At 33.5% G+C, this 16538-nt stretch overlaps 2 protein-coding genes across 8 annotated transcripts in view; one reads left to right on the forward strand and one right to left on the reverse strand.

Moving 5' to 3' along the window:
* Positions 1-2371: 2371 nt before the first annotated feature.
* Positions 2372-5338, forward strand: Ttc26 (tetratricopeptide repeat domain 26). Its single transcript, XM_029314093.2, has 7 exons — positions 2372-2698; positions 2831-3357; positions 3764-4013; positions 4079-4288; positions 4380-4686; positions 4778-5018; positions 5100-5338. Exons 1-7 carry the CDS (start codon positions 2696-2698, stop codon positions 5209-5211), a joined length of 1650 nt encoding a protein of 549 aa, XP_029169926.1. The 5' UTR covers positions 2372-2695; the 3' UTR covers positions 5212-5338.
* Positions 5339-5480: 142 nt separating this feature from the next.
* LOC114939677 (prominin-like protein) overlaps positions 5481-16538 on the reverse strand; it is a 41649-nt gene continuing 30591 nt past the window's right edge. For 2 of the 7 annotated variants that reach the window (XM_085483565.1, XM_085483566.1), the window contains 11 exons: positions 15355-15650; positions 15116-15265; positions 14808-15023; positions 14046-14601; positions 13793-13951; positions 13421-13542; positions 12412-12462; positions 10911-11072; positions 10520-10603; positions 9159-9275; positions 5481-9027 (listed from right to left, as the gene is read on the reverse strand). In XM_085483565.1, coding sequence (XP_085339691.1) covers positions 9015-9027; positions 9159-9275; positions 10520-10603; positions 10911-11072; positions 12412-12462; positions 13421-13542; positions 13793-13951; positions 14046-14601; positions 14808-15023; positions 15116-15265; positions 15355-15650 — 1926 coding nt within the window. In that variant the 3' untranslated portion in view covers positions 5481-9014. Of the gene's footprint in view, positions 9028-9158; positions 9276-10017; positions 10078-10519; positions 10604-10910; positions 11073-12411; positions 12463-13420; positions 13543-13792; positions 13952-14045; positions 14602-14807; positions 15024-15115; positions 15266-15354; positions 15651-16332; positions 16345-16538 lie in introns of those variants that run through there. The other 5 variants (XM_085483564.1, XM_085483567.1, XM_029314054.2 and 2 more) reach the window with 5 other exon arrangements.

Consider the following 16538-nt stretch of genomic DNA (forward strand, 5'->3'; position numbering starts at 1 on the left):
CGGCATTAATCGATATACGCTATGAGTCAAATCCATATGATAAGCTTGTTCAATAATTTCCCATGAAGCAGATTTTCGTTCTTCACCTTCCACACAATCGAACTCGAGATCATTATTTAATAAATTGTTGCGTATACTTTTAATGAGATGTGGTGGATCGTACAATGGAATTATATCTTGATTATTTATTGTTATGTAACCATCTGTAAAAAGACAAAAATATTTAAGAAATCGTTATATTTTAAATAAATCTTTACAATGTAAGCAATTATATAAATTATCTGCAGAATAATTTGATTAAAAGTGCACTTACAATATAATTGTCCTTGCTTTGATTTTAGTCTCGCTGAGTCTAATTTCAGTTTATTTATAGCTGTAATATTCCTTTTTTCATCATTGCATATGAAAGCTACTAAATATAATCCACTTTCAATTATAATTTTAGCAATATTTTTGATCCATTCTATGAGTTGATCAGTTTTTATAGCACCGTCATAAAAGTAATATGCTAGTGGAAATTTCCATCCGCTTTGTATGCCACGGACCATAAAAACTAACGCGTGATCGGCAAATCGTGCACTCCTTTTCTTGCCAAAGTCTTCAAAACCAAGAATATGTTTCTTTGTAGCATCATAATCCACGTGAAGTTGCAATGTCATTTCATCCCACATTAAAAAACACACTTTATCTCTCTCTTTCATTAATCTTACTTGTTTCTTCAGATGTTGATTTACAAAGTTGATTGGACCCGGATGAATGTTAACTTTTTGAAGTATAGATTGTAATGTGCGTATGCTGGGCAAATTGAAAACTTGTGTTAGATATTCGTAACTTTTACTAGATTGTTTCATGATGGATAAAGCTGCAATTTTCTCATCCAATGTAAAATATTTATCCTATGAATAAAATTAAATTAGTTTGTCAAATTTTCAAACAATATATTGTATATTTGTACGTTTAGTATAACTTTTCATTTACATACCTTGGGTGCATATTTTGTCGCTTTTATTTGCATTTGCAGAAACGCTCGTTCAACAGGTGTTAAAGAAGACAGCAGCTTTTCTATAGCAGGACTCTTGCTATATTGCTTGGCTTGCCTTATACGTTCACGAAATGATAACTGCCTCTTTACAACTATTTCTTGTTTCTTTCTTAAAATACACGACAATTTATACAACTTCCACATTTTTGGGGTAAACTTGTGAAAGTGTTTTCCTTGTAATACAGTATGCAGGTCCAACAAATTGCGCGTTGTATTTTTTTCTAAGGGATCCTCTGGAGGATCCTCATTTATTGGAGTAATAGTGTTTTGCAATACTTCTACTGTAGTTTCTTCTTCCTCTATTATCTCTATTATTTCAATTTCTTCCATATGAACAGTTGTATTAGTATCCATTGTTTCAGGTTCTCTTATAGGTGTCTCGCTATTCTTATTACCATCATCCCCACTGTTATTGTTGCCATTATCTGGCAGATATAACGATGGTATAACACCAGGTTTTAATCTACGTAATCTATATGTTGCTTCGTAATCACTATCCGCAAAATGTCTATAACATACAACACACTTTCTCAATTGCTCGTCAGTTAAGTCCTGAATATTCGCTGAATAAACAGCCTTCTTCCATTTATTCATCAGTGTGATATCTTTGGGAAACGTGTGAGAGGGTAGATTTACCCCTGTGGAACATCCTGAAACGCAGCAATGTCTACCCATAACCTAAAATAATAAATATATTGCTTCACAAATTTCTATTATACTATTATATTCTTAGACTATTAATTATACTTACTGCAGCTGCGAATAATAAAACGTATTAGCTGATTATATTCGATAAAATTAAGTTAAAACGCTGTTAAACGAAAAAAACGAGGGAAAAATTCGACATTTGCGGTTAGCGGAGACAAGAACCAAAGAAAGATTCCGGGTTACCATTAGAGTATATCAAAAGCACTGTATTACCGAGAATATTTCGTTGATAATATAAGGTTTGAATTTCGGCTAAATAGGGTTCTAATCTCTGCTAAATGGTGTTTTTGAGTGCTGATGAATGAAATTTGAGTTTTTTTTTTTTTTTTTTTTTTTTTTTTTTTACTAAAAGCTTATTAAAGAATATTATTATATATATTTATAATTAATGAAATTAATAATTAATTAAATTTAATTAATTTTATATATATTTAATGAAATATATAATTTATATATATATTTAAATAATTTAAATAAAAAGAAATATATAATTAAATAATTTATTATGTATATATTTAATTAAATAATTTATCGTTTTATTTTGTTTGTCTTTTTTTATCTTATTTCTCTTTTACTGATATAAATTACATTTTATGTATAAATGTCCAATTTCTCTCTCTCTCTCTCTCTCTCACTCCTGCTGTTGACAGCTGACAGCTGATGAATGAGCCGGCATCATCTGGAAGAAAGGATGCAAATATCAATTTTGAATTACGTGTTCCAATCTTTTGACAACATGATCAACAGGATTTTTAAATCACATTATTCGCGTCTTTTAATATATCCTGAAAAAGATTGCAAATACCTTGTAAATATTTATAATATATGCAAAGGTGCAATGCGCTTACCGTTTGTTATGTTTCAATGTCGCTTGCCAACGCGCCTTGTGAAATGAAATAATCAATAAAGATATGTGAACACGTATAAGGCGCAAAAATACACAAAATGGTAAATATATTTTTATTTCTATATAATTCTTTGCTACGCATAATACGAGTGCAATGATGGGAGAAAGATATCGATGTTAAAATAAAAAATGTATCAATAAAAATATATTATATGAATATACCTTTGCGATAGATCTTGTCGAGGGCCAAACCAGCCTCGTCCGATGGTGTTCGTAAATCGGCGTTACGTAAGGAAACACCTAAGTTGGTGGATTTCCTTGAGAAACGAGATTACATCGGTGCCTTGACATTACTGGAATTTGAAAGTAGCACTGGTAGCAGTTTGGAGACAGATCTATGGATGGGATATTGTGCGTTTCACTTGGGTGATTACAAACGTGCAGCAACGGTCTATGAAAGTTTGAGAAAAAAGGATTACGTACCACCGGATGTCCTGACAAATCTCGCATGCTGTTACTTTTATCTGGGCATGTATCCTGAATCGCAAAAGATCTTGGAAGATGCAGCGGACAGCAAACTGAGGACCAGACTGCTGTTCCACCTAGCCCACAAGATGGGCAATGAATCAAAATTAATGGAATACCATCAAATGTTGCAGGATGTTATTGAGGATCAACTCAGTCTAGCTTCTATTCATTATTTGCAAGCTCATTATCAAGAAGCTATTGACGTATATAAAAGAATCTTGTTGGATAACAGGTAGGAATAATATTTATCTACCTTCTCCTCAAACTTTTTTATCATTGACCAGAATCATATATCTGGATAGTATATTATTTGATACATCTCTTTACAATTATATTTTTTTTCTTTATATCTTTTTATATGCATGTAAGGTAGAAAGAAAAAAGCTAAAAGATGTCACTCCAGAACAGATTCTGAATTATATTTCCTTACCCAACTGCAGGAAAATTGCAGGTATCTATCCTTCCTTTCTTACTCCTTTCCTTATATAAATGAGGATATTTGTCTATTAATATTTATTTAATTAATCTATTTAATTTTCTCCCACTATACATAGCAATCAGAATATTAATTTCCATATAATAAAACAAATATAATTTTTAAGTTATGTAAATTTTACATGAATGTATTTTCTTTTCAGGGATTATCTAGCTTTAAATGTATACGTAGCTTTATGCTATTATAAACTAGATTATTATGATGTTGCTCAGGAAGTGCTCCAAGTCTACTTGCAAAAATATCCAGACAGTGCAATCGCGATTAATCTGAAAGCATGTAATCATTTTCGTTTATATGATGGAAATGCTGCACAAGCTGAGATGAAGCAGCTCATTGAAAAAATATCCAGTAGCTTTAGCTTTGGACATGATCTGATACGTCATAATACAGTTGTACGTATAAATTTTTTATATACTTTGCTTTTCCAGTTTTGTCCATTCATTCATTGTTTGTATAGGTATTCAGAGGTGGTGAAAATGCTTTGCAAATTTTACCCAACTTGGTCGACGTTATACCGGAAGCCAGGCTTAATTTAGTAATATATTATTTGAAGCAAGACGATGTCAAAGCAGCCTATGATTTGATAAAAGATTTGGAACCTGCGGTTCCACAAGAATATATTTTGAAGGGTATAGTTAATGCTGTTATGGGACAGGAGGCCAATTCTGTATGTATTATTATATCATTATTAGATTTTAATTTGTGTCTTAATTACACGACGTTAAAGCTTATCGTGTGTTTATCAAAAATTTTTTCAGCGCGACAGCATAAAAACAGCGCAGCAATATTTTCAACTAGTAGGTTCCTCGGCATCGGAATGTGACACTATACCCGGTAGACAATGCATGGCCTCTTTCTTCTTCCTTTATCGGCAATTTGAAAAAGTTAGATTATATCTGAACTCTATAAAGACGTACTTCTCCAATCAGGACAACTTTAACTTTAATTATGCCCAAGCACAAACTGGGGCGGGCTATTTCAAAGAAGCAGAGGAAGCTTTCCTGTCAATACATACTGAAAAATATAAAAACGATTATGTTTACATCAGCCTTCTATCGTACTGTTGTAAGTATATAGTGTATAATTTTTATTAAAGTTTTTTCTTGCAAATTGTACATGTAATAATAATATGACACTTACTTGTTTTTGTATTCAGATATAATGAATAAAAAGGCTCAACTAGCCTGGGAACTGTATCTGAAGATGGACACGTCGACGGAATCCTTCAATCTGCTTCAGTTGATTGCCAATGCGTGTTATAAAGTAGGTGAATTCTGGTACGCTGCTAAGGCTTTTGATATGTTGGAGCGCATGGATCCGAATCCTGAACATTGGGAAGGAAAGCGTGGTGCATGCTGTGGTACTTTTCAATATATCGTTGCGGAAAAATTACCTAAGTATGCATGATTCATGTACATTACATTCGTAAAAGATCGTAGGAAGTAATCCTTAATTTTTATAAATTTTTTGTTGTACAGAGAACTGTTGTCGGATGTGATACAACTTCTTAAAAATACATCCAATTCTCAAGTGGAACAGATAATACGCGTTATGCGCAAATGGGGAAAGGACAACAGAGTAAATTGTTAACATCATTGAATATCATATCATTATCGATTTCGTCCAAAAACAATGCAATAATCTTGTTATAAAATAATATTACAAAAATGTATAACGCATGTATAGAGAAAATATAGAGTTGATACGTTTGTTGAAATGAGGAGTTATAATTTCTTATTTATAAACAACAATGTAATATTGCAATAATGTAATATATGTGCATTTTGAATAGATATACATTTTATAAATGAATAAAATAAAATCATAAATTTGTAATATTGATAAAAAATAACACCTCATTATCGATTTAATATAAAATAGATATATTTAAACTTGTGTAGTACATTCATGTTTTTAATATAATATCAATAATATAATAATATTAATAATAATAATTTTAACAAACACAATCGGTGAGTTGTAAAAACATCATAGTTATCATGGCAATAGTTTTTCGTACACTTCTCTATTCCACCAATTTTCGTATGCAAATTATTTTTGAATAACTGCGAGTATCTTAATACCTGTACTTGTTCGTTTATATAGATCGCAGTTTATCAAAAATATTTTTGGTGGAATGGCGGTAGATTTAATATGAAAAGAAGGAGCAAGAGGCAACAGAAGGAAGAAGAGAATACTAGCTGTTTCAAACACTAGCATCCTGGAAAATTGAGCAGACAGGAGTAAATATTCTAACATTTAACCATTAATGTAACAATGTCATGACATAAAGAAATTTATTTTTTAAATCGAACTGAAGAAGAAAAGAACATCTATCGAGTTATTTTTCGGAATGCTATATCAAAAACAATATAATTACCAACTTCTCGAAGAATTTCAGAGAAAATCATTACAAAGCAAAAAATCTTACAAATTGTATGATCTTGTATTGATAACTGTAGAATAGTATGATAAAGAAATATATTATTATATATACATCCAAGACTTCAAAATGTCCTCTCTTTCTTCAGTCCGATTCTGCTCATCTCTTTCAAAAAGGTGAGGAAAAGAACTATCTCTTTTCGATCAACAGCTCTCTACACCGCATTTATACTTGTGTTTATGGAGAAAGAGTGCCCGATAAAGTCATCACTACATCGTCATTACGTTATAAAAATAGCATCGAGAAATTTCAGCGTTTTCGTATTTTTTTTTCTTTTCGGCGGAATTTCAGGTGCACTATGCTACGGATTTTTATCTGTTGGATAATATATCATGCTAATGGCAGCACTCGTTCTCCGAAACGCCTTTTATCGCTTTTCTACACGCTTGAGGCATCGGTGTAAGAGCTTCATTAAGAGAATCCACACACTATATTCGATTATTACGTACCATTAATTTAAACATCATTATTCCTTTCGCGTAATGCATACATACATTGTGTCGAATATCGATAGATTAAGACGTAAGATTTAGCAGGACTATGTTACTAGTATAGATACGGTAATAATACGGCAGAAATTTTTGTAAAATTTTACTTTGTTATAAATTGCGATAATTCTCTCTCTCTCTCATTTTCTCTTTTTCTTTCATACACACACATACATATACATACATGCACACATACACATTTTCATACAAGTTTTATTCGTGCGCTCTTTCTCATAAATATTCTAACGATTTCGTGCTTTTCTCATTTATATCGCGTTTTAACTACGATATACGAAGAAAAATAGCGACTAACTTTCTGCCAATTCCAATACTTGACGCTCAAGCACGGTATGCAATATCTTGTATATGAAAAATATGAAAGCGAAACTCATAGTGCGTGAAGAAAATTCAAATTAGAATCAAAACTTGGAACAATTTTCATTAAACATTTCAAAAGAAACATGTTTTCTAATAGAGAGACGAGATAGAATACGAGTTTTGCTTTCATACTTCCCAAATCAATTCCGAGAACTTTGTATCGAGGATTGCAATCGGTATAATTTCGACTTTAATTTTCGAACACTTTAAAAATACACGCGAGAGAAAAGACTTTATATCAAATTGTTTAATATTTATTTATTCGCGCATAAGGACCATGCGCATATGATATGAAAATATTAATTTAACGAAATTATGCCGGTATCAATCTCTATCTGTGCGAGAGCAATATCCGGAGCGCTTCCCCTATTCATCGTTTCACAACATCCTTCATCATGTCCCTTGTCTTCGAGTTACAGCAATAATTTCACGTGAAACCTTAATTAGTTTTTCTTTTACAACAATATCAAATGTAAGTTTACATTAAACGACGAATCTTTTGTAAATGAGCGAATTCTTCGAAAGTGATACACACGTTGACAAACGTCAATGATTTACATTGTCTTTTTTTTTAATAAAGGATAACTGGGTTTTCTAGTTTCTAACAAAGTTCGAGTAAGTTCTAATATAAATTTGATGGATTTAAGTGATAATGCCATTAGCTAAGAATTTATGTTGATATATGTATATATAAATGTATATTATCAGTTTTCCAAAAGCAAAAACTGTATATAATTAAATCAATTCTTGAATATAAAAATAATAGTTCGTAACAGTAAATGTACTACGTAAATCCTTAAATTTGTTATATATGTATATAAATTATGCATGAACGAGAGAAACTACGTGCTCGATTAATTACTGTACCCGAATGGACGACGGATGCTGCAATAATACACAGATCGAAGGATTCCTACGACGCGTAGAAACAAAATTAAGCGATCTACGCGGCATAAAAATCGCCTCATCGCTTATATCGACAAGTTACACAGTAAGATAATAGTAAGAAAAGAGCTACTTAAAAAAATCCATGTACACAGAGTATTTATAATAGAGTGGCTATATATACATATACATACATATACACGACCACTCTTGGAAATTTTCTTTCCGCCATATAAGTGAGGACACATCGGCGGAATATAAGACTCAATTTCTAACGTATTTTTTTTGCCCTCAGCTAAACGAGCGAGATCCAAAGTGATAAACCTCATAGCGCACACTTAATGCGTATCTTTGAATGTGTGTAAATAACACACGTCGTTTGGCATTTTTATATGGCATTGCTCAGTGCTCAAAGAGGTGAATCGACAGGATCCGGTATTAATATATATATATATATAATGGATACCTTTTACGGAAAACGATACATTGGATTGGCAGCGTACAATTTGTGCTATATATAATTCGATCGAATTAGATATGCGCAGCTTCTCGCGCACACAGTCTTTGTATATTGTTAAATAAAAGGATTTTTTTTCTCAGCAGTTTGTTCGCTTTTGATTTCTTTTCGGTTGGTTTTTTTATTCTATCCATACGCTGTGATTATTTTAACTGACAAGAAAAAATGCAAAGAGAAATACAAGTATTTTATATTTATACTGCTTGAGGAAACGAATGTCAAGTGTATCAGATTGAATATCCAACGTTGTTTATCTCTACGTTGAAAAAAAATAAACGAAAAGATTCGACATTCTCGACATCAAATCACATTAATCTAGAACGATGTTCCTTCCGCGGTATATCAAAACACATACGAGTATTATAATTCTTACAGAAATATTACAAAAAGAGGAATTCGCGTGTCGCATCACATTTACGCTCCGTAGAAGGAAAAAAGAAAGACGTCGCGAAAGGATCATTGGCCTATTTCAGTCTGTATTAAACTTGGTCTTTAAACTTTTGGTGTTCGCACAATCCGTGGCACGCTCGGGAACAAACGAGAGCAAGGTATATTATTATACGTAGTCTCTTTTATATCCTGACTTCTCTTTCTTCTTGAGTGTCCGTTTGTAGCTGCGCGTGAGGCTGTGCGTCGCCACACTGTTCAGTGCAGTTTTCGTGCATGCCACGGTACTTGTTTCCTAATTTCTATCCCTGAAACACAGAACGAGAATATATTTCCTTAAGAGATGCGTTCGGAGATCCTATCCATCACAAAAGGAGTAAATATCAATTAAATATTACTCTATCCCACGGATAAAATTTCTAAACTTAGAGATACTTGCCCTGGTCCAGGATAGTAATAGGGCGGCGGTCGTTCATATTCAGTGCTTAGGGGAGGCGGAGCCCCGGCAGTTGCTGGTTGATATCTTGGTGGACCACCGTTAGGAAAGTCCCAATTTCTGTAATAACAATATTCGTGAATTCGATAATTATGCTCGGCCGTATTCAACGTTCGATTTTAATTATAAATCAAGTCGTAATAGCATTTGCTTTCTAATGAGTTGTATTCATTCGTTTAGCCCTTTCTGACGTAGAATGATCATGAAAAAAATTCCACGTAGAAGTGGAACAGTTTTGGCAGTGAAAGGGCTAAACATCTGACGCATCTATCGTGTCCTTGCCACAGTAAAATGCCATTTGCGAACTAACATATGATATAGCAGCCGCCCAACAAGCGAAATGAAAGTAAGATCGTATACGTAACTTGACTGTCTCGATTACAATTGCAAAATATAATCACGACACATGTTGGAGAGAATAGACATGCTTCTCCGCGAAGAAAAGTTGAAGTACCTTTAAGCTAAAAATCAACGTTACAAGATAGATATTACTCGACACGAGTAGTTTACATCGACATTATAAGGCTATATATAAGGATATATATAAGGCTTCTCTTATTAAAGACACTAATATATTCCACATAAGCATCTCCATAATGGAGAAAAAACTGAACGATCATTTGTACCCTATTTCACAGATGTGTTTCTTACTTGTTATACGTATATATTTCTTGCGAAAAGCCTAGTTTTCTTGCAAAGCTATTCGTGACCAATTAAAAAAGGGAACAGAAAATAAACAGATCGAATAAATGCACAGAAGAAAGGATATGAAACATTTGTAACAATAGTCTTTGCGACTTACGTGCAGAGGCGTTTACGTGAGAGACGCGAGAGGTCGACCCCCCGCAGAGTTCCCACTCACCTGGAAATAACCGGGAGAAAAATCGTGACCATCGGGGTAGCATCATAAAATGCGTCGACACATGATATTACACTTCAACAGTTAAACCTCAGCAATCATCACCATTATTTAAAATCGAGTCGGAACAATCGACATTGTTTTTTTTTTGCGGTCTATGGATAGAAGCACGAATATCACATACTCCATCATCGGATGAAATTTGTCCTTCTATCGCCATCAAAACCGTGGAACAACATCGATCGTCCGAGCTTTATATAAGCTACATATGGAAACGATGCGATATCATTCGATGAGTGGGAACCCTGTTCGTGCCGAGTAAAAAATGACGAAGAGATATTCTGATATTTCTTGCCAGAGATTCGATATATACTCAAACAAGGTGAAAGCATTACGTATCACAGAAAGCTGTTTTATTTGCTTATCGCTCCGATTAGAGACTTACTGCGACTCTAGTGATACGCTAAAGACTTTATTGTGAGGTTCTGTTTTGGAAGGGTGTTCGTGGTTTCGCCACGATAGGGTGAAACTGTAAAGAAATCAGACCGATGAAACGATGAGAGGAAAAAAGAGAAAGAGAGAGAGAGAAAGAGAGAGCTAGAGAATTTCAGGGCGACGTTACGTTCACCTAACGTAACGTCGCCACGATGTCACGTTAAATAAATCCTGCATATGAACCCTGTCTCATTCTCAAATGTCTCTTAATCATCGATGTGCATAGAGTCTCACTAGGTAACGAGATTATGAAGAAAATTGCTTTCCCCAGAGAATTCCACGGTGGAATAAATATGAGGTAACACATGAAGACCCGGAAACGTTCCTGTAGCAAAACTTACTTCGGTGCCAGATCGGAATATCTCGAGTCGTGATGCGACGTACTCTGATGGGCGTCGGGAATCCTCTCGCGCTCGCTGTATCCCACCGCTGGACCGTCATAGCTTTCGACGTATGCCGCGGGATGATGCCTGCTATGGGCGACGTGCTTCTTGTCGTGAACGCTGCAATCAAAGACGATATGTTTACTTAAGACGTCAGACTGAAGCGAGCAACTCATGCGAGTTAGAGATCAACGTGTCGTACGCACTAAGCCGCGGTGTATCGGTGTTAAAAACCTTTTGGATCAGTGTTTCCCAATCTATCTTGCTCGAAAATCCTTAAATGTGACAGAATAAAATGCCTTAATTGCATCTCTTCATACTTCTTGGATCTTGGAACCAATTGAGAAATGTCATTTGGGAAACACTTTTCTGAGTAGTGTGTATTAATCCCAGAACCGCACATAAATTCTCGCAGGATGATCAATTATATTTATCATGAGTTTCGTAGAATATAATCAAATAAGATTAGATCAAAGATTTATATTCGCTGATTCATTTCGATACCTCTTGATTTAATTCTTTGTTAATTAAAGATTTAATAGAAAAATTCATTATATCAGATTAGCCAATTACTATACAAACTCCATTATTATACAGTCCTATGGTTAAACAACACTTCCCAGATGATTATAGCTGGTGCTATATGTTTAATCTAAAAGCCGTCATCTATTTGCATACGCATGTTTCTCTTATTGTTAGTGAAGCTCTTACATAAGCAAAAATTATTAATATGCCAAATAATATAAATATAATCGACATAAGCGGAAAATAAATTCTAAAATATTTAAAGAAATTGAATACGCAATATATTTTACAACGTAAGAATATCAGCACGAGAATGTTAAATTCTTATACAGGGTGCAATGTTACATACAATATAAAATATTCAAAATTTTAATAAACAATATTTAATGTTACATTAGAGTGATACGTATAAGTCAATAGAGACACTTTACATTGTACAAATATATATGTATTAATTTCTTTAAAGTTATAAACGCGGAGAGAAAGATAGTAAAAAACCATATATTACTAATACTTATAGAGGCCTTTCTATTTAGATTAAAAAATTTAATTTAATACTATATAAATAAAAACAATATATATTTAAATATAAAGCGTCTTATTTATGTACATTTCTGACTTATTTGCGCATCGCATTTGCGATTATGTTAAAATTATTATCTTTTAATTTTAAATAATGCATAATAGTTTCTCTTCTTTTTTATTTCTGACGAAGAAGATAGAAGCGAAGAAACATATAATTCACGTAACAAAATATTATTCTTATTTAGCAAAAATTGAACAAAAAAGTTGAATGAAAAACAACGGGGCACAGAAAATGATGTGTCAAACAACCGCATTCGGACGATGATGTTTCATATGTGCATGCGTGTATCTCTCGGAATATACGTAGGACATGCGAGAGCACATTGTAGCTTTGTCGTGGTATACTTACTGGGCGAGGGGTATGTTATCCCTGTCTGCGTACGCGTCATACAAATATTCACTGTAACGAAGCGTGTTAGCGGTTAGATTCCAACAACCATTCCACACATTAGATGGCTACTAACATAATCTAAGCTACCGCGATGGACCGCGCGAAAGATCTTAGTGTCCTACTGTCAGACAGTAATCTGTTTCCATAATCATTTTGTGTTATGCGCGGATTATTCGTGACTGTAATCGTCATAATTTTGCAATATTAAAGTAACACGAGTATAATTTTATTTATACATTATTAGGTAATAAATAAAATGCTACTTTATTTTAATAGAGCTTTATAAAATTATTGAAACCCTATTGGTTGTGTATATATATTAGAACTGTTAATTCATTATGCGTTATGTAAGAGAGTTTCAACTAAAAATGGGATAATTATTACACATAAGGTAATTATTTTCATTTTGAATGACTTTTCGAGATCGAGAGAACAGAATTTCGAGTCAGAAGACTTTCTTTTAGAATTTACGAGATTGAAAAGTTTCTTTGTAAATGAAAAAAAAAAGAAAAAAAACGAGGACATGCCAACTATCAAAGATGTTACAAAGCGCGAATAACATGCTATGGTATGTGGAAGCTTGAGAGTGGCTACGAGACGGAAATGAAGGAATCAACAATTTCTACATGAAGGGGTGCTTAGAAAGGTTAGTTAAAATTCGCAGAAAAAAGATAGAAGGAAAGCCTTGATTTCTTTTTGAGTTTAAAAATGTAATGTATCATTATTTCTTATATTCTATTTTTTTTAGATTCGCGTAATCAAGATTATGGATAGTTAATCAACGATTCGATAAATGATTCATGTTTGATGCATGATATCGATTGACAATATCTACTGAGGACACATTAGTATCTCAAAATATCATCATGCACCATAGATTGATGAGAAATAAAGAACAATTAAAAATATAATTTTTTAAATCGCAGTCATGAATTGCTATGCTTGCAAAAGGAAAATAGAAACTTACGCTTCGACAAGAGGTCCTGGATATGGATCCGACTTTTGATACAAAGCACTCAGTTTCACACAGAGCACTATCGTCGGTATGAATAGGATCAAGCACCAACCGACGCTCGCCCAGAAGCCGTTCTGCGTATATAAATGCAAATAGAAGCATGAATATTAATTCTGAGCAAGGTCCGTTTAATTTTGCAATATCGCGACGCGACAAATTTACTTGTCAGTTAAGAAACTCGTAGAATACTTAAAAAATTTAATGAGAGTTATTGAAAAAGTCTAATACATGATAGACAATTAACTATATCTCAATAAACTCGTCAACAATTCAAGTAGATAGTATTAAGTAGCTTTAAGAAGACGTAAAACGCGCGATACTCACAAATGGATCTAGGATTTTATTGCATCCTGCTACGAGTGTTGCGTTGTAAGCATTCGAAACGGGAGCGCACCTTCCCAATTTAAAAGTTGCAGATTTGATTACGTGCTCGAGGAAGTTGTCCACTTGATGTAAGAATGCATTGCCAAATCTAGTCGCGAGCTATCAATAATATTAATAATATTACATTTAGCCATATGCATATAAAAATATTTCAGAAATACGTCTAAAAACGGAAGAAACATAAGATACATACATATTGAACGTATTCTGGTCCATCTTTATTCAGGAACACCTGTGCCTTAGTAACTTCATCCACTAAATCGTGAATAGCGTCTGCCATCGAGCTATGATTAAACTTGATGTTCTCTTGAAGCATTAGCGCGTTTGCGCTTAATTGCTCGCTGAGCGTAGCCATCGGCATGACCAAATCTCTGTGATAATGTTCCAAGTCGTGCGCATTTTTCTCGAGACTGAGTCTGATTTCCTCTTGGCCCTCCGGCAGTTTAGCAGATACCTCCCGCAATTGTTTGGCAAGATGTTCCAAGTTAATATTCGTGATGTTGTCGGCAAGCAACTCGGCATACTGATAGAATTTAATATCGCTGAGACCGCTCTGCGCCAGATCGTTCAACTTGGATCTCGCGCTGTCCTTCAGAATCACCACACCGGGGGAAAGGCTGATCTTGCGGCGCAACTGTTGTATGGTGTCATTGATGTCGTAACGTCCAGCATAATCGCGCAGGCTTTCAACGTCAAACACATTTTTCAGATTCAGCACATTGTAGAGCGTCTCGTTTTCATGACATTTGCTATAAGAAAGGGAAAGATCGAGCGTTGATAATTTTTTTCGATATAATATCATTTTACGTGACATTTATTATAATTAACAATATATAGTTTTGATCCATTTGTTATATAAAATTATATATAAAAGATTATTTACCATAAATGAAATGTTATGTTTTCAAATACCAAATAAGCGGTTTTTAAATACAAAAAATATACACGTACTTACGTAACAATATAACTCATGTTAATATTCGCATTAGGATATTTTGGATACAGTATCCTCTTGATTTGCACAAGCTCGTCGACCAGCTCGAACATTCTATTGTCTTTCGGATTCTTCAAAGGTTCGCAGATGCCACGTTGAGCCATAACGCCGGTTATCATATGCACGACAGTTATGACCATCAGGATGCTCGTTAAAAGAAAGATGATCCACACAGCCCTGCAATTCAAGATCAAACAAGAGAATGATAATTTTATTCTATAATAAATCAACTTTATTCTAGATTTAAACGCGACGTTTTTGCAACCTACATCATGAGAAATCGTGCGCCTGATCCCTTATTACAACAATCATCTCCGTATCCGTCCGGACGCTTTCCGCAAATACCACAGAGAAGACCACACGTCAAGCACATTAGAACAGTCAGAAGAATACCGGATATACCAAGACCGAGATAGTATCTAAAAATAAAAATGCGCATTTCGGACAATCGTGTCGAGCATTATCCACTTAGATATAATTTTTCACGAGATATACATTTATCACGAACCTATAGGGAGAATACTGATCTATATTGTTCCGGGCAATTTCTAAATGTCGAATATAAACTCTATCTATATCGACATTTATTCTGTCGATGATGGCAGTCATGTTATTGGCGATGCCTGCCAGAAAATTACAGGCTCGTCGAATACTCGCGCTGACCACGGGAATCGTTTGATTAACGGCTTGCTGAATGTCCTTCTGGATCTTTAGAAACGAATCCCTGCCTTGGCTCACTTCCGACACTATATTACTCTCCATCAGCACGGTGATGTTATGTAACGCGAATGTAACGTCCGGCAGCTGGAAAGTACCATAAATTATATATAACGTAACATGCTTTTTTCAATAAAATAAAAATTGGTATGGAATAATTGTCAATGAAAAATACATCACATAAAATAGATTGAAATTATTTGAATGCTAAGTGCGATTTCAATAAAAACTAAAAAAAGACACATGCTATTTATATTCATTAACTATCGTCAGATCTAATTTTATTTAATATAAAAATATAAATAAAGAAAATATATTTGTGTGCATATAGTAAGATCTTAAAACTAGAAGAGTAATCTACAAAGAGTATTAGCGAATCAAATGGATCTCAACTCATAAAATAAATTTAAATATAAAATTATTCCAGTCGGAGTAAAAATTTAAAAAATGGTACATTAACATATTTTAAACAGCTACATTTTTGTTTAATTATAAACTGTTCTTCTAAGCATTGTTTTTAATCATCTTAAAGATATAAGATTATTGAAGAATTTTCGTTCTCTTGTACTTGATAAATATGTAAATGCAAATAACGCGTGCTATGAAACAAGTTTTATTAACAGGCTCATATAATATGTAGGATTTTGGCAAATATATTTATATTCATAGACTACTTTGCAAAATTAAATAATAATGCAAATAAGAGTATATTTACATAAAATATACACTTAAGTAAAGAAGAAACTGCATGCTATAGCTTACAACTTACAGACGCTAGAAGCTATTTGTGGCAAGCATGGAATCAAACAAATTTATACAGTATCTCTCCCTCGTATACTAATAATCACACGATGTGCAAAAAACCATAATATTCGATATTGATAAACATATTTCGCAATATAAATTGCAATAAGCAAGACTGAAAACAATTGCATTTGTCTACAATATGTCGAAATATATATCAAAAATTGAGAG

The sequence above is a fragment of the Nylanderia fulva genome, unplaced genomic scaffold, assembly GCF_048542155.1.
Source record: "Nylanderia fulva isolate GAGA-0341 unplaced genomic scaffold, ASM4854215v1 Scaffold26, whole genome shotgun sequence".
NCBI lineage: Eukaryota > Metazoa > Arthropoda > Insecta > Hymenoptera > Formicidae > Nylanderia > Nylanderia fulva.